We start from the raw sequence: 19,729 nt of genomic DNA on the forward strand, positions 1-19,729 counted from the left end.
AGGTGCAACTATCTTTCAGAATCTTGCCAAGGCAAGATGAGAGTTCTTATGAGTTTAAGCAACAAAAATGCCATTGGAGCGATTTTTTTCAGCAATCTTATGATTTTCATCTATAAGTCAAAACTAAATGATGAGAGGATCGAGACATACCCTAAGGTTTTTGGATGCACACAGACAAACCTAAGCTAGGAAAAAAGAAGAACAATGCTAAAGAGTATGCTTCAAATGATGGTAATTCACTAAATGGAACCTATGGAACTGAGGTTATGTATGTCTTAGTTGCTGTAATTTTTTTTATTCTTTCAAAAATTTTTCCACACAGTTAAACACTATTTGTGGAGGGAGATTGGAATTAAGCTAGAGAGCACTCTAGAATTAGGGTAAAGGTGGAAAGTGATGTAACTTTTCTGTAATCAATTGGCTAGCATTCGAATTCTTCTTCTGTGTATTTTTTTGCCATCCTTGATGAATTTAAAAGGTATTTCTTTGATCTCCTTCATTTATTATCATGCATCAATCAACCTATGGACTCATTTTTGTTTGTAGTGGGTTCCAGGGTTTATTGTCATAACCTCGTGGAACATGGTTCGAACTTTAATGAACACATTAATCGACTGTTATTTTATTTTTCATAGGAAAAGTTGAAAAGAGGTTAATCTCCTTCGATCCAAGTTTCAAAATCAGAAAGTGTCATCTACACAAAGATACTTACATAGAGAGGGGGGGAGAGAGAGAGAGGTCAGGAGTGTGGAAAGGGAGAAAGATGAGGTTGAGAGAGTAGAGAGAGATAAAAGAGCGAGAGAGAGAGAGAGAGAGGAAATTATAGATGCAGAGCTAGAGAATGGGAGAATGAAGAGAGATGGGCAAATATTGGCAGAGAGAGACAAAGGAGAGAGTCGGTTGTATATTGAGTAAATTATATCTCTCTGATACATTGCCTTCTATCTCCTGCTAATATGTTAAATGATAAAACATTATACCTCCATCATCCAGACAGTATTAAATCAACATTTATTGTGAAGATTGATAGTATCCAGTATTTTGTATCATACAAAAAATAATTTGATTTTAACAACCTACTTTTTTAAGTATTCAAACTTAAATATTTTTAATATAAATAAATTTGAAGCTACCACCATATAAAACATTACAAGCAACAATTCCAAATTTTTCAGGTACTAGGGTGATCAATATATCTTCATACTAAGTATTTTGAACTGAAATGTCTCTTGATTTTGTATCTTTGGATGCATTTGAAAGGTCAGATCGGAAACAATGGAATGAGTTGCAACTGGCCCAGGTCTGTGGTCTGTCAGCTGCATCTGAGGCAGTGAAAGAAGCCTTGTCAAAAAGCAGAACATGAGTGAACAGCCAAGACATGCTAGGACAGACAAGAGCAACCAAAGTCGGACCAGGCCTAGCAGGGTCAGCATAGTGAGGGGCCATGGCATAAAAAGAGAAGGTCACAATAGCAGGGAGAGGATAATAAGTATTTTGAAGCAGAGAAGATGGACTCTCGTTCACAATACCGGCTACCATGGGGGAAACTTTATGAATGCATCTAAGGATGACCTTCACCCTCCCCCACCCCTCCTCCCTCTCTTATTTTGTCTATTTTCTATATATCTCTTCTTTTGTTCTTTGCTTAGAGACACATTGGTATTGTGGTGTGATGCTTGGCCCCGAAGGTATCCTGAGGATTTGATGGGCCTACTGTAGTTCCACATGAATCAGTTGAATCGGAGAGAAGTGGGGAAAGAAAGATGTAGGCATTGGTTAAGACAGGGATAAAATATAAGAGAGATAGGAGACTACTGATATTATTTGATGCTAACTAGAGTTTCCTTAACCTTGATATAGCCTAGTCCTCTATGATCTCCAGTCTACATTCCATGTTGGATTGCTTCTTCCAGTATCGGTGAGCAACCACAGTTTAGGAACTTTGTTGTTTTAGTTTGTTGGTCATTTCTTCTGAATGATTATTGGTGTTTGGACTTAGAAGCTCATTGGCAAGACCACACACATTTTGTACTAGCGTAAAAATTTTCTGATGGCATGTAGATGACTCTCTTTACTCTATCAATACTCGCCTGTTGGATATTATCATTTTCTCAAGGTTGAAGAGAGGGAGCTGTAACTAGAACCTTTACTCGTATCTTCTATGATGAAGGAAATTACTTCAAACAAATTCAAAACTGCATTCCGTATGCACTGTGTTGTATTTTTTTGACCTCTTATGGAAAGACCATATATATCAAGTCATTATCTTTGAGGAGTGATGATGGTGGTTTTGGTATTGTCTGATCCCTTTGATCTTCTTGGTTACACAGAGTGTCTCATGGTCTGGATTTTATTTCCAATCTGCACATCACATCTTCATAACACTACGATTTTAAATGAAATGAAGAAACATGCGCCAGATTCTCCATTGGTGTGAGGGTTATAGAGTTTAATTGATTTGGCCTTAGCTGCAAGTATGAAACCCAACATCCAAGCTCTGAATGTCTAATTTTCTTCATTCAGCTTGTCTTCAAGCTGATCAAGAGTTATCTTTGTTTAACTGATCATCGGAGTCATTTGATTTTTTTGCCACATTATATCTTACCTACGTTGATATTAATTAAAATATTGAAAGATGTAGTGCATGTTGAGAAGTGAGATGAAGTGGGTTTTCAGGAAGCCAGTTTACCAAGTGCCTTGGATATTAACTAGAAAAACAGCATAGGTATATGTGAAGGTACAGGTTCATCACTTTTGACTGTATATTTGTCAGCAGATGATAGGCTCGTGTCTCATTATGCTTACCTTTTATATTTAAATAGTCCACTCCAAAAGATACCCTGAAGATTCGACCCCAATTTTTTATGTTTGATGCCTAGACTATACCAGGTAGCACAATTTTGTCAATGAAGATTGGGCTACTTATTGGCTTAACATGGCGGATAATTCCAAAGGAAGAAGTGGTTCTATTATTTGGGCTCATCAACTATGTCAAGGGAAGTGTCTCAGTGTCCAGCCCAGGGTAGGCTCTTTGCAAAATCCATTGTGATATCTTACAAATGTCTTTAGGACTTGATGTTGGCTCTAAAATACATTTAGAGCTGCATCTGCAGCCAAAGTAGAAAACAACATGTAGCTCTATGTATACTGTCATTCTGATTGAACAAAAAAATTCACTGTTTCCTTGATATGTTTGCAAGAAATCAGAGTGTCCTACATACCCCAGTTGTAGAATTCTTGTAAACTTTCTTGAATGAGTGAATACTTTTGAGATATTAACTGCCCTGTAATGGTGTTTTGTTGCATACATAATATTTTTCCCATTCAGTGTTATCTTGGAGAAGTTGTGAAATTATATTATTAAACATGATATTATAAGAATTTGGATTATTTTTGATATCTAAACAGCGCATCAGCTGTTTTGTTATTACTCCCCATTTTACATTTGACCTCAAAATTGATTCAAATGATTTGGTGAGCCAATATTTCCAATTTAGGATTCTCTCTTGTTTATTGAGGATGAAAAATGAGGTGGCACTCCTATGTATATATGAAGAACAGTAAGTAAAGAAGTTATCATCGCTATTTGAGCAAAAAAGTACCATCTCCATCATCTCCATCACTTCATACATACATAATAAGGGTGAGAGTTTGTCTAAGAGGGTGACTCATCTCCAACCTTGCAAAGCACTGGCCTCCAAATGCAAATTCTGAGAGATATTGGGAAGAGAAAAATACTAGTGCCAACATTAATGCTTCTTTCAGACATTGAAAATATGATTCCATTAGGAATATTTCAAAAACCGACTGAGTGGTGATGTAAGTGGATCTCTAGCAATGTAACTAGATATAAAGTGATGATAAATGCCAAAAAAATCCAAATATCACTTCATGTTGTTTGAATGTAGAGGGTTTTTGCTGATGAGGGATCAAAAGCATTTTTATGGGATCCATTTTGATCCCTACGCTTATATCCAATGGCCAAAATATAAGAGAAAGTTTTAGACATATGAGCACTTTTCTTAGTGACATGGGACTGGTACTGCTGTAAAACCCCAAATATTTTATGGAATTCTTCCACATGGTTTTTATTTGGCTATAAATGAAGAAAAATAGAACATAATGAAATCTTATTCATTGGAAATTGAAAGCAGGAGTGAGGATTTGTAATCTTAATCAATATATGAGAAATTCATAATGCCCGGTGTATAAGGCGAACGAAGGGAGTGTACAACTGGGGTTTTACACCACTTTTTTGTTGGAGAGATTGAATGGAGTTCTTCACGAAGTTTGAGACAAAGGTTACGAAGGTTCTGAAATCATTAACATAAGCTCTTCTTTAGACATTATGGCTTTGGGGTCGACCCCAAAGAAGGAATCCATAAAAACTTGGGATCCTATAAAGTAACCCAAATTTTATTTGCAGCCCAGAGGTCATGTAGAGAAGATAAGTGATCCTCAAAATTCATCTGATAACTGCTCATTGGTTGGTTGAATGGAGAACTGATTTGGGTGTTATTTTGTTTATAGAAGAATGATCAATGTAAAACCTCCTTATTTGATTTTTTAGGAAAAATCATGCGAGACATTGGAATGGAGAACTGATTTGGGTTGTTGTTTTGTTAGAGATGAATAATCACTATAAAACCTCCTTGTTTGATTTTTTAGGACAAATAATGTGAGACTGCATTAGGGATTTGTCAAGTGAAGAATAATTTCCTCATCTATCATCTCTCAAGTTTCTTCTGTACACCTTCATGGCACCATGTAAGAGTTTTATGTTCATTGGGTAAATCCTAGGGTACAATAATATAATTATAAATGTCACACTAGGAAGCTTGTTTGATTGGTATTGTAAAAGCCCACAGGAAAAAGGAACTGGTAATTTCACTAGTTTTGATATCCCTATCCCTGCTGGTGGAGGCTAACTACAGAGTTGCACAATTTTAGAGTTTTGTTCAATTGTCTTTATATAAAGAGCTGAGGTAGACATTAGTAGAGGATAAGGACGGGAAGTTCATGTTTGTTCATTTACAAACACATTAACATGTACTTTGAATGCAAACACATTTGCAGAAAAAACATTAAATCTGAATCCTTCTTCCAGCTCCCATGTTGAAGGAACATTAGACCAATGAAGGTAATCAGACAAAAGAGCAAGAAACATAAGGAATCCAGGGCATAGAGAATAATAGAGAGAGAGGGAAAAAAGGGAGTTCTGAGACAAATAGAGAGAGAAGATCAGAGACATGAAGAATCAGATAGAGAGAGAGTGATAAGATACTTGATAGGATCCTCAACCTATCTATGGGTAGTCTCGTCGTGTTAGTCCGCAAGGGTATTTCAATCATTTGGTCATTGCGTATTTCATTTAAATAGGGATACCCTCCCTTTAGGAGGGCAGCGAAGAAGAATGAAGTAAGGTCTTTTGTCTGATCTTTCCACGTCTAGATCCCTCTTCCTCTCTCTCTCTCTCTCTCTCTCTCTCTCTCTCTCTCTCTCTCTCTCTCTCTCTCTCTCTCTCTCTCTCTCTCTCTCTCTCTCTCTCTCTCTCTCTCTCTCTCTCTCTCTCTCTCTGATCCCCGTCCCTCGTGATCATCTCTACCTCACCGCATCTTCAGGCGGCTGGTTCCCGGTCAATCCCTTTCTCATTAGTTCAACCTCCTTTTGGATCAACTCCATTTCTCCTCTCTACCCCGGAACTTCTACCTTACCTCACACTCTATTTCCCTCCGATACAAGCCTAGATCAAGGATCATATCAGAGAGATATAATTTTATGATGTCTTGTTGGCATAAAACTTGTATTTTAATAACCCCTTTTCAATAAGTTTGTTGATCTCTAAAAAGTAAGCTTCCCATCCATAAGTGTTACGATAGTTCTATGCAGCACATGACATGCATGTGCTGCAAAAAAATTTAGTTTATCCTAGTCATTGGCCCAAGGACCATTGTATTGGCCCATTATTGTAAGCCCAATGCACTATTGTATATAACCTCTTAGAATGAAGCTAATCCTGAGCCATTTTATATCTCTTACCCTGTGCTATTTTTTTCCTTCTCAATTGCGAGCTTTACTCAAAACCTTTCCTCTCAACCATGATTTTTTATTCTCATGGTATCGGAGCATTGGAAGGGATTCTCACATCTGAAGGGGTTTGGTATCCTTGGAGGCCTCTATAACTGTGATTCTGACAAAACACTGGCATCTATTTGCAGTGCTTGTTGTCTCCGTGACTCCACACTCTCAAGATGTTCCACAAAAGTTATATTAAAAGTCTAGCAGTGATGTGATGACTCAAGTCCAGTTGTCATTGTCCAATATTTCACACTCTCAAGCTTTTCGACAAAATTCATGTTCGAAGTTCATCTATGTTGTGCTGACTCTCTTGAGGCAGCACATCCCTAGGCAGGCTCTTTCCCGACAGACAGGGGATTCAACTAACTGAGTACCACTAGCCATTCCTCGAGCCAGTCTCTACTCATCGGCACGTGTGATTGCTCCACTTCTGCAACCTATTATAGTTCTATTAATTTAACATGCATACTATTGAGGAAAAATTTTCTGCACGTTGTTGATTCATCTTACAGAATCTCATGTCTTGTTCCATTCCTTTCACTTGATGTCTCTATATATTATGTGGCTAAAATTGAAACAAATGTCCATCCTCATATGGCATTATAGTCACATCCATGAGAGATAAGTGGTACACTCAATCTTCCCAAACCACACAAATGAACCTATTCACTAGTCATGATCTTTATAAGCAAAGAAGCTCTATATGGGAAGATGAATCACAAACTGCTGATCTTGTATATCAGCCAATGATCCTCCCAGAAAAAAAGCATACTGCATTAGAGTATGCAAATGAACTCTATGCATTATGGAAATAAATTAATTTCTATCAGCCGCTTAACGCTACCTTTGTGGATAGACAATCTGTACTATGTGATCGTTCCACTGTTACCTGAAGGGGGTTCAACCAGAATTTTAAAATGCTCAAGGCCACCTTTTTAAATAATAGCATAAATTATGTTTTGAAGATACAATTCTCCAGATTTGCAAAGAGGAGAGTCATCTTGGTATAACCCTCCTGCTGCCTCTTCACATCAAAACTCTGCTTGCATTGTTAAACCAACACAAGGGGCTAATATAGCCCCTTGTGCTATACCAAATACATCAAAAGGCACCAAAGGTGATAAAAAGACAAATTATTGTGTAGCCGCTGTCAACAATGCCATCTTACAAAAAGTAAATGCAGGAAATTTCATGGTTGAGGGGCCTGGACGGATACATTACAGAGAAAGAGTAATACTGTGATTCCATAAAATGAACTACATCACCAACAAAATGGTCGACGTCTATGACACTACAAAATGAACTACCTCACCTACGAAATCAATTGAAGGCCACATAAATTGTTGGATCCACATCCCTTGCTCACTCAGGTAGTTCTTTATGTTTTTCATTTACATGCAGCTTATCTTTGGAGATACATCCATGGCAGTCAAGTACAATCGTCAACAAATATGAGAAACCACATAGGACTATTAAACAACGATATGGTACGCGGTCTCCATAGATTTGGAGAGAAAGGGTTTCATCCACATCCCTTGCTTATCTCCACCGTCCACAACCTGGATTCTTGATTCTGGTGCTTCTGATCATACGAACCCCTTGAAATCAAAATTCATATAATATGAGATGTCATAGCACTTAGAAAGTTCAAAATGCTGACATTACTATCCTTATCATTTCCGAGATTGATAGCACTGCGATTCAGCCCCTTGGTGTTCTCACTTGTATTACATGTACCTCATCTTCACACAAGTTTTATCTCTGTACAAATATTAGCATAACTTTCATCCCATTAACTAATGTTTGATGGGATACATGCCTTTCTTTGTAACGAGGTGGCAGACCTGACGCATGGGCTATCTAAGATACATGATGGCTTGTACTATTTGTGTTCATGGCCACATGGAACATCCTGCTTGGCCTCAACTGCAGGTGAGGCTTTCACGTCTAGCATGACATTCCACAAGGACGACCAAGGCTGGTTTCTCCACTGACAATTGGGACAACCCTCCTTTCACTTGCTTTAAATTCTCTTCCCTAAGGTATGTAAGGGTTTATGTATGCATAATTTTTTTATGTCATCTGTTATCTTCCTAAACATAAACACAATACTCATGCTCCATATGACTCCTCAGGTACTAATGTTTTTGAATCGTTTCACTGCAATTCATGGCTTCCTTCCACTAGGGTTGAGCAAGCAACTCCTAGACATTGCGGGGAATAGCAACTAAGTGACCAACTTGAAGTTAAAATTTTAGGCCTTCTCAAATACTTTGTAGGCACTGGGGTTGCCCATTCTTCTAATTTTATACCTTTATCCCTGCATAAATAAATCTATAACCTTCTTTATGAAACTGAATATCTATAGTTTCTTCTCATCTCCACTCCAATGAAAACAAATATCAAACTTAAAGAAGACAATAACACAGATCCTCTTAGTTACCAGCCCCTTATTAGGAAATTCATTCATCTAGCTCACACCCCACCGGACATTTCTTATGATGTAGATGTCCTTAGTCAGTTTATGCATCATCCAACACTATCACATTTGGAAGCAGCCTACAGGATTCTGTATTACTTGTACGGCACCATTGGCCTCAACCTTACATTTTCCCATGATATATCCTTGAACCTTGAAGTTTATACCAACTCTGATTATACCGGTTCACATGCCAATCGTAAGTCTACAACGGGTATTGCTCTCTCATGTATGACAACTTGGTTATGTGGCGGAGCAAGAAGCAATCAATGATTTCCTTATGAAGCATTGAAGCTGAATTTTTTGCGCTCAGTTAACACATATATGAACCCCTCTGGATACAAGGCATTGTGAATGAGTTATCATTCTCCCTACCACAACCTTCCACTCTCTCGTGTGACAACAAATCTGCAATAACCCTGCATCATGATCCTGTCCAGGACTATCAGACAAAACATATGGAGATCACTCATCACATTATCAAAGGCAAGCTTGAGTCCTTATCAAGATCATCTACATTCCCATTAAGCATTAATTAGTTGATCTTCTTACTGATCACTTTCTTGAGACTAACATGAAGCCCTGGTGTCCAAGATGTGAATGTAAGACCTTCATTCCTCTGTTTGAGGTAGATGTGCTGACAGTTCTATACAGCACATGACATGCATGTATTGCACACAATTTTAGGCTATTATTGCCGTTGGTTCAAGGACAGTTGAAATCTCTATTGGGTCATTTTATTCAGCCCAATACACTACTACATATATCCTTTAGAATGAAGCTAATCTTTAGCCATTTTTATTATCGTATCCCTCTGCTGTTTTTTCTTCTTCTCAACTATGAGCCCTTTCTCACAACTTTTCCTCTCAACCGTGAGCCTTTCCTCACACATAGCATAAGATAAAAAAGTATTTACTTGAAAAGTTGGTGAATGTATTCTGACTTTAAATGACAAGAGTTTTAATGTCTCCTTTTATCCAATAAATTGCTTTAAAGGATGTTATTCCATTTAAATACTAAGGGGTGTCTCAAACAAAGAGAAAAAAAAAGTTCAAACTAATCACTCATGCCACCATACTTTAAAGGATCTTTGGAAACCAGCTCTCAGTTGTGCACAGCCATGAAGCCAAATCCTGAATTTGTTTTTGTAAATTTGAAATATTGATCTTAACTTTCTTGTCGTATCTTAACTTTTGTTACCTTTTGCATTATCTTTAGTCATTTCCTCTGAAAAGTTATAGTGTAGAGCTAATCAAATTACAAATTTTTAAGTCAAAATCTACTTGTACAGAAGTGTTTCACCACTTCAAACAAAGGATAATGTTCATTGTTTTTTGGGGTAACACAGATTAGTCTTTCTCACCAACAACATTTTCATTAGAAATTATGTCCAGGCAAACTTCAGTGCTATGTACCCATTCTAAAGTTCAGGTTAAACTTTGGGATGACAGCACTATATAGCTGATTTTGTTAACCATGTTGTGAAGTATTAGAGTATGTAAGATCTCGCTGTCCGCCTTGATGGAGACAATGAGTGGAAACCTACTTCGGGATTGGATTAAGTCTCCTATGGTTTTATTTTGATCTCCTTTTCTTGTGTTTCAAAAGACCAAAAGTCTGGAGCTCTTATCACCTTTGGTGACAAACACTCATTCCATGCAAAATAGAGAACTTAAAAGCAATGATGTTGAATTTCAGCTTGCAATACATGAATCTGGGGAATTAGGTTGGAAGTCCTATGTCATGGAGGTATGGATCTTTACACAATAGTTTTAAATGCCTCCTAATTGCATGAAATTTTTGTCCATCCTTTCCCCTCTTAGGAACAGAAATGGACTTTAGTTTTATGAAAAATTTTACCCATGTGGTTTGTGAGTTTAATCACATCTTTTTATAATTACATTCGGACCATGCAGCTATGGGAGGCTAATGTTGGTTTGCGTGTGAGGTTTAAATTCTTCGATGAATGCAGACTCAGAGATATAACTGATCATGTATAACTGATCATGTCACCAGGAAACCTTACATCAGCCTTTTTTGACCTGGGAAACCTATATTTTCATGGTTGAATCATTCTAAACTTGTTTTTAAATCTGCTCCCAGGTCAAAAAAGTCTTATATAAGGTTTCCTGGTGGTACTGCTCCCACATAACCTTTTCAGTCAGTCGTTTTTGGCTTTTGATGGCATGACGTGACTGAAGTAGGCAACTAATATGGTGCTCTAGAGGTGATTGGAGAAGGGGATGGGTTCCTTTGAAGAAGAGTAATTATTTCGAAGGTGACTTTTGTGCTGTTATGACCTCAAGAAAAAGTATCAGTCGAGGAGTCATTATCTGATGTGCTTGCTAACCAAATAATGGATGTATTGGGGGCAGTGATCTATTAATGAGGTGCGTTGCACAAATAAACTGGTGAGACTATTGGGTGGTAAGGCATATAGGATGTTGTGCTCCTGTGTGCAGCTCTCATAATTGAGTTTTCAATATACATATCATTAGCTCTGAAACTCGAGGAACCTTGAAAAAATTCTACAGGAGGTCCACCCCACTCTCTTTCGACTTAGGAGGCATTGGCTCTAATTCTAATTGTGGGCACTTACAATTTTCTTATGATGGTGCCAGAAAAAAAGCTGATGACTTCAGCATTCAAATGAACCAAACAACTGAATGTTCAAAGCATATTACACCTATGAAGTTTACACTAGAAAAATAATAATAAAAGAAAGATGTTGAAAGGAATAGGTAGATATTGGTGAAGAAAAGATAGAAGCTAGGAAAGAGGAGTTTTCATATATTATATGATCAGAACTCTAGGGTTTTTTTGGTCCTTACATAAACTCTTGCTCCACTCTCTACTCTCTTGGCTGGTTGGATTGCTTCATCTGGCATAGACAAGAGATTCCATTAAAGGAACTATTCTCATTATAATTCATGGACTAGCTCTTCGTCAAAATGATTAGAAGCTCATGGACATAAGAACTCACATTGTAAACTGGTGTGTGACTCTTTTTACTTATTCGGAAGACTTTTAAAAGACCCTATCAAGATTACTTCACTTTGGGTTTATAGACGGATGATGGACCATCATTTGTCATACCACAGATCATTACTGGTCATCTGTTTTAACATCATATCGAGTATGGAGTAAATAAAGAAGACTAATTACTTGGCCGGGTGGATTGAGCTGAAGATTGATGACTAATGAGGACTTCAACAAATAAGACGATAGTGAATCATACAAAAAATGGAAGATAGAAAAAATAGAAGGAAAATAAAAGATTGACAAAGCTTTACAACAGGTTTAGTGAAATGGCTGCAGGTAATAGTGAAAATACCCAAACAGAGAGCAGAATAATATTTGATTTGCATACCAGGGGTCCATTGCAGTGGCAATGTGAACATGAATGATGAAAAGTGTTGGTGGAGGCTACACGAGAGAGAAAGATGGGTAAGAGAGAGGAAGAAGACTTAACACATCCAACGACACACCATGAGGAACATAGTGACCACTAAATTGGTGATAGGAAGCAATGGAGACTGCATGCCTAGGTGTGGGAATATGGAGGCTGAGAGAGAATGACTTAAAGAAAATGAAAGAGAGCAATGGTAAGAGAAGGCAAGGGAATGAGAAGAGGGAGAATGCCCTACACTCATACATGCACTTACAATCAAAGTAGCAGTCAGTGACATCAGTGTGGCAAGTGGATATATTAGTGGAAACAGGTTCAGAGATAGGGGATGACAATATCGGGTGAAAACATTGCAAAGCGAGGCTCTAACTCACAAATTTATTACATGAAATTGCCTCCCATCCATATTTTTTATTCGTGCCATAATCACAACATTGGCTATGTTGCACAGAGATGTTGAGGAATAACAAGCCTTATTAGGGCACCGATAAACATAAATGAAATGTTGTCTTTCTATTCCATTAAAGTGATGCATGTATACCATGAAAGCAAATTCAAGGTGCTAATTTGTCGTTGATTTTTGAGTTAACCAATAATAATGTATAAAACTTTACTCATAAAATAAATTGACTTGTTAGTGATAAGCAAGGGCTGCATCCACACAGAATGGATATTAGGGTTTTAATTCTCTTTAAATGATGATTCAAGAGGGATGAGTGAGATATATATGAAATATGAGATTGCGATGTGATGAATATGAAGTGGTGAGAGGGTGATAATAATTATTTGATAAGGATGATATGAATAATAATATGAGGAATAGGTACAAGGACCTAGATAGATCAAATGGAAATGAGAGATTGAGATAGATGAAGATGTGAAGTGGTGATGGATGTAGAAGATGAATAAGAAAATAGAATGATGAAATGGGTATATGGATTTGAGTTGATGTGGATGGATGATGATGAAATAGAATGGTAGAAGAAGGAATGATAATGATATAACTAATATATGTGAAGGAAGAACATATAGGTGGCAGTGAGATGGAGAAGACGATCATGGATTAGATGATTTACGGTTTTTATATGGAACGAAGGTGATGAGATCAGGATGAAGATCGGAGATGGTTGTGGTAGGGTGAAATAATGGAATATGGTGATGATAATGAGGTGATGAAAATAAGAATGTAGGTCTGACTAAAGGGATGGGAAGGAGATAAACCAATATAAGGCAAGAGACTAACCTTACATCCCTATGTTTTGCTAGGACCAAGGCATTTTTCGAATGCAGATCAACCTCCCCACTTCTCTGTTGACCTTCTCTAAGCACTCAAGACACCATGAACAGTCTTGATGAACCTTCAAAACTTCATTTTCTTTCAATCTTCCTCTCTAGCAGGAAGGGAACTTAAAGATAGGTTTTTACAAAAAACTGAGGCTCTTTTCATAGATCCAACCATACAAATGGAAAGAGGGGTAAAAAAGAAAGATGCGCTCAAAATTTCAACCCGAAGCTCCTTTTAGATTTTCTGATATCCAGATTTGAAATTGGGGACCCTGCTCCCCCTATCCCGGAGCTCTGGCCCTTCCTCAAGATGTGCATACATGGGTCTCCTACCCTTATCCTTCTCCATTCCCATCGTCCGAGTGCTGCAATCTTGCCCATCCTGGCGGATCAGGTTCTGTTCCGGCTCTGCTAAGACTTGGGACGACCCCCTCCTAGCGCCCCCCTGGCCCCCAAGTCCTCCCCCAAACCCCTCCCTCCATGTGGAGGTGTGTGGGGCCCTTTCACCTTGGGCACGGTGGGACCCTCCCCCATGGCCGCGATGGAGCCTTTTGTCTGGATGCAACGTTGACGATCGGTAGCCATAACTCCAAGAACTTCGTCGTAGTGGTCCCGGGGTGCTGTGTCGGAAGGTCCTCCAACCGGAAATCGCCGCCTGGACGATCCCGCCGGAATCTTGCCCTGTCAAGGATGTGGGGTGATCTTCTTTGCTGGTCCAGAGGAGATCTCCCACCTGCTTGGTTGAAGACCTGAAATTCGTCGCTGTGCCCTCCAACATGTCGGGATGTGAGGCCACCGACCCCTCAGAAAAAGCTTTACATTATGTTTCCCACGATCTATTTCCTACCAAATGAACGCGTGGGGGTCCCCTTTCAACACATCCGCACTGAGTAGCAGCGTGTCTTTTCCCATCGACTCGTTCATCTCGTCCGACACGACCGTATCGTTCCTCGTCGTAAAACCCCTTGGCGTAGAACCTGGAGTCGCAGCTTCGCCGACGCGTATCGCCGCGCAGCGTTTGTGTTGCCTGAAATCGCCACTTTGGTCGCTGCCTAGGTCGCTGGGCTGGATCCATGACTTGATCTGTTCTCTGTATCTCTGAAGTTTCATGATCTCCTTCTTCAACTCCACCTCGATCTTTTCCTGCTGGTTTGCATAATTCGTGGCGTAAGCCTTGCTCCGAATACTGTCGATCTACTATGAAGAAAGATGGAAAATTAGCACCAGAATAATGACTGTTGCGGTGGATTATGGGAGTGCAAGCAAATTTTATTACCAAGGAACTCAGAGAATCACAAATTCCTCTCAAAGCAAAGTTGAGTAAAGGGTGATGATAGTGAATGGTGCAGCAGTCTACACATTTGATTTTCAAAATGTGTATTGTGGAAGACTACTACCCAATCCCATCAGCAAATACCCATATTATAGGGAAGGAAGTATCCTATGATCAATCAAGGTCTTCGAGGGACAGCTTACTAAGATTTTTAACATGCATGGTTTGCTAAATAACCTACAATCTACGTCTCAAGTTGAATGATGTGTCACTGTGCACGAAGACAATGAAACTCAATTGAATGGGGCATGACTGGCCCAAGTGGACGGTTGTTAGAATACTAGAGAATTCCCTTAGAGTAACATATCGAAATAGATCTGGTGCGAATTTGATATGATCCGAATAGGATAGTCAAACTGATAATGTCCACATATCAGCCGTAAAACTCAACCACAATGATACGATAGAGATTCCAAAGATCCAAGTGTTTAGATGACAACGGACAGAATATCCGTGGAAGCAATAGAGAACGAAAGGAAATCAGCGAGGGGGAGGGGATGGATCTCCCAGTGACGAGAGGACTGTGCTGACTGGATCAGTCCAGCACCCGCGCGAGGAGTATCTCCGGTCGCTCCAAACTCAAACAACTTCTTGATGCCCTTCAGCTTGAATCCTCCTCTTATTTATAGCCTCTCATCCTCTTCTTTGGAGTCGCTCGTTTCCCGCCTTATTTCAAACCATCCCGCCCGTGGGATCAGCTCGCATGTGCCGGGGTCCCGATCTTTCTTTTCTTCTTTTGGTATGTTCTCAAGGGATGTTTATCAACGGTCCCCGGCAATAACCCCAGGCAATCATGGCAACCCAGTCTGAAGCAGCCTAGGCAGGTGCACCCCAGGCCAGTTCAAACCTGGGAAGGGCTGCTCAAACCGGCCCTTAGGACGTCAAGGGAGAGGATCATGACATCACAAAAAGGTTTCACGAGTTCTTAAAGTTGCAGAGAAGGGCTCCTCTTTAACCCCATGGTGGAAATTCTACAGAGTTGTATGAGTACAGCCCCATACCTCCCCCTTCCCCACTTGCCCTCTTCCCCCCTCATCTTTCTTGCACAGAAACTAATTGTTACAGCAATGCAAGTGGTTTTCCTCTAGGTATTTTGGGAATTTCTAGGCTCTCTACTTCAAATAAGACGATCCTCTACCCCCAAGGGTATCTTAGGCATTTTTGCCAATTAGGGACACTTTAGTCATCTGATCTTTAGAGTAAAAATGTGTTGTGCTCCCGTGAAGAGGGCAGTCAAGACTCACAGTAAGATCAACCTCTTGGCTCATTATCTTGATCCTCCCTGTCTCGGTCCTGTTCCCTTGACCGTCCAGCGATCCCCTATCTCCGCGATTGTCAACCCTTCATCGCATCATCAGGCAGCTCGTACCTGGTCGATCCCTACCTCCTCTGTTCGACCCCTCTTATCATTCCCATTTCTACTCTCCTACCCTGGGAACTTCTACGTTGCCGCACCCTCTACTTCCCTCCCGAGACAAACCTAGATCAAGGTTCTTGTCGGTGAATCAGGTAAAGCCAAGTGTGAGAGGGGGAAAAAAGATAAAGAAGCTTCAATCTCATAATTATATAATGGTTTGGCCGAGTTAGAGAGAGATATAGACAGAGGTACAGAGAAGGGGAGAGAGAGAGATAGTCAGAGGTTCAGTGTTTGGCCTGGGCTCATCATCTGTCTGAATGCTGAGGTCATCCACAATCAGCATCACCAGGCCCATCATCTGTCTGCGGCACTGCAGTTGCAGGATGACCCATTGCCTCTAAGCCGCTAAACCCTACTCTTGAAATAGGTGAACCTGATAACTGCAATTGCTTCCTCCTTTTCACCAGCCTTGAAACACTCTCTCTTTCAGCCTCTATATCTTCAGACCCAGGCTGCCAACAACCACGAAAAAAACGATCAATAAAAGAGATTGATTTATCTGTCATGTTCCCTGCAGCGGTAGAAGGCTAACCTTAAGAGACAGGGCTTTCTCAAAGCTTTGAAAGGATTCTTCAGGTTCCCCTAAGTTGAGCTGGGCTCTGGCAAGCGTTGTCCATGCCTGGTTTAGAACGTCCAGATGAAAAAAAAGAAGTCAAAATAAGCGGTAGACCCCCTACAGAACTTCATTTAATATTATCTTATATTAGATTTTCATTCTGGCAGCTTAGGAACTGCATCAATCATACAAAACTGCAGGATGTAAGTTTGCCAGCTGAAACTTTAGCAAATGATTATGTTGTTTCTGCCCTTCTACGTTCTGGGATATGTTTATGGAATATGAACTGAATGGTTGAGTGCTTCATTCCCTTTAAAACACAGTCCAAATTTCAGTACTCAGCCTTACAGATGACTTAAATTCTTTCCGGAGAGTCATAAAAAGAAAACACCTTTCTATAATGGAGACTTCCATGTAAACATAGGCGATAGAAGTACACAGACCTCAGGCCATGAGGGTTCCAGTTCAGTGGCACCTGAAGAAAATAGAAGAATAATGATGAAGGGAAGCTAAGATTAAAAAAAAAAAAACTTCGTTGCCATCAATTATAAAAATTATCGGGTTAATTAAGGCCATTGCCTCTAACTTAGGACGGAGGCCTGGATTCCTTACTTGCGGGTAAATTTTGGTAGAAACAATCGCACCTAATTTAAAGTCTGCCAGGATTTCTTCAAAAAAAAATCTGCGAAGATAATTTCGGCGTAGAAATTAGGTTTCGATTCAAAAACTTGAGTCTGTCCGACTCGATCCTGAAACATCTCTAAGAGCTTTATTAATTTGTTTCAAGAAAAAAGAAGATCTCGGAGAGCTTTCTCATGATAATATGCAAGACCAAAAAGATTGGAAACTTGAAACCGTAAAAGAGTTAACAGATTTGAAACCTTGAGATTCGAGAAGATAAAGGATTCGATCGTTCAAATTAGCCTGGATGAACTCAATTGTTGAACTGTAAATAATCGATTATGCATACCATCAAATCTTCAAAGATCGTTACTCATCACAGGAGAAAAGAAAGCGCGAGTCTCTGATCATGTTACATAAAAGTATCAAAATTTACATAAAAATGTTCGAGAATCTTGTCTTCCGGCCTGCCTATTAATGTGGATTAACGATTCGACTATGTCTAATTGTTAATCCATATTAATATAACATCGTGCAGGACAAGTCGCGAAGAAGAAATCGCAACAGATGGGTACGAGCGGGCAGGAGAACTCACGACTTGCGGCTTTCAAAGCGTTCCAGTCATCCCCAAGCTCAAGCAGCACCTGAGCCTTCTGCTCGTGAAGAACGGCTTCATCAGGCGTCAGCAACAGCGCGGCCTCCCACTTTGTCAACGCCTCACGAAACCTCCCTTCCTACAACAATATAATCGTATTCAAAAATCAATTTTTTTCGCAGAAAATCGACAACCGGCAAGGATCAGCGATGATTTACATACTTCGGCGAGCAAATTTCCCTCGCAGCGGAAGGACTCCGAAAGCCGCCTTGTCTTCGAATCTAGCGCTACGCCATGATCGATTGTGACTTTCTCGTCTTCCTCGTTCTTGCCCGACGTCGATTCTTCATCCGCGGCATCGAAAGGAAGATCGGAGACTGCAGATCGGGCTCTGCCAACCGCCTTCTTTCCCTGTTCCCTCTCCCGCTTCTTCCATACCATCTTCATCTTCTACAAATTGTCGCTCTTGGAAGGTTTCGGCTAGCCTTCTACGACGAACACGGATGACGATCTCGAACGGACGGGACGAAGCTGCCGGGACATCCGTTCCGTCATCCATAGTTGGCATTTCAGTCACTCCTGATCGTTATCCGCCCTTGACTCGTCATCGTCATCATTCCGCCATCTGTCCCGTTTCGCGGTTCGTATGTCATGAAAATTGAGGGACGGATGACGAAATGGACGATAGAGATAGAGAGAGGGAGAGATAGAAAGACAAAGAGAGAGAGGGAAGGAGAAAGAGAGAGACAGAGACAGAGAGAGAGAGAGAGATGGAAGGAGAAAGAGAGTGAGACAGAGAGCCAGAAAGGGAGAGTCAGGGAGTGAGAGAGAGGGAGAGAGAGAGCGAGAGCCAGAGAGAGTGAGAGAGCGAGACAGAGGGAGAGAGTGAGCAAGAGTGTGCGAGACAGAGAGGGAGAGAGAAAGGGAGAGACGGAGAGAGTGAGAGAGTGAGAGAGCGAGACAGAGAGGGAGAAAGTTAGCAAGAGTGTGAGAGAGAAAGATAGAGCCAGAGAGAGTGAGGAAGAGTGTGAGAGAGGAAGAGAGGCAGAGAGAGTGAGTGAGCAAGACAGAGAGGAGAGTGAGAGAGAAAGAGAGAGTTTCGTCATCCGTCATCGTCCGTAGCGACCGGCGGATGACTGAACGGTTGGATTTCCACCATACGTTATTAGTCATCCGTCATTCGTCACGAATGACTGATGACAGAAAACGACGAACGAAACCATGGTAATTACGGATGACTTTTACAAATGACTAATTTTTTAATGTATTTCTTAGAAAACTTAAAATTTTGTCTAAAGTTTTACCAATTCAAATGTGCATTTAAATGAACAACTCCGCTACGCGGGCAACCGGTTGCCCCTGTTGAATCTTGGGCAACCGGGACACGTTGAAAAAAACTATGTGTCGTCCCAGGATTGGACCGACCGGTTGCCCAATTTTTTTTGGCGCTCTTCTTTCGCGCTCTCTCTCTCGCCCATTTCATTTTACTATATATTCTCTCTCTCTCTCTTCCCGGCAATTCTCCAGCCTCCCGAAAGCCCCGCCACCAGTCACCGCTGCCGCCGCCTTCTTCTCCAACACCGTCGAGGGCGACATCACCGTCGGCACCACCACTCCGGCATACGAAATCACCACTCCGGCATCACCGTAAGCTGATCCCTGCATACGAAAGCTTGCACGAGGCCGCTGCGAACGTGCTGATCGAGGACAGATCCGAGTCTTTGGTATCGTTCTTGCGGTTGGAAGTAGAATTTTTCTTGATAAATTTGAGTCATTCTGTGGAGAGATTCCTCATCTTTGGGGTCTGCGCCTAGAAGACAGACAAAATCACGCGTCGTTTGAGTAGTTCTGTGGATAAATTTGGGGTTTGTGGTTGGAACTCGAGTTTCGTTTACACCAAAAAGTAGCTCTGGTTTAATCGCCAGGGTTTACACCACAGAATGACCACAGAACTACT

General features: G+C 40.4%; 1 protein-coding gene across 1 annotated transcript; it reads right to left on the reverse strand.

Moving 5' to 3' along the window:
• Positions 1-16,117: 16,117 nt before the first annotated feature.
• Positions 16,118-18,242, reverse strand: LOC144705881 (Tetratricopeptide repeat (TPR)-like superfamily protein). The gene is made up of 5 exons (XM_078578738.1): positions 17,995-18,242; positions 17,773-17,911; positions 17,000-17,031; positions 16,533-16,619; positions 16,118-16,452 (listed from the first exon to the last, which is right to left on the reverse strand). Exons 1-5 carry the CDS (start codon positions 18,217-18,219, stop codon positions 16,267-16,269), a joined length of 669 nt encoding a protein of 222 aa, XP_078434864.1. The 5' UTR covers positions 18,220-18,242; the 3' UTR covers positions 16,118-16,266.
• Positions 18,243-19,729: the final 1,487 nt, after the last annotated feature.

Source organism: Wolffia australiana, chromosome 7 (genome assembly GCF_029677425.1).
Source record: "Wolffia australiana isolate 7733 chromosome 7, ASM2967742v1".
NCBI lineage: Eukaryota > Viridiplantae > Streptophyta > Magnoliopsida > Alismatales > Araceae > Wolffia > Wolffia australiana.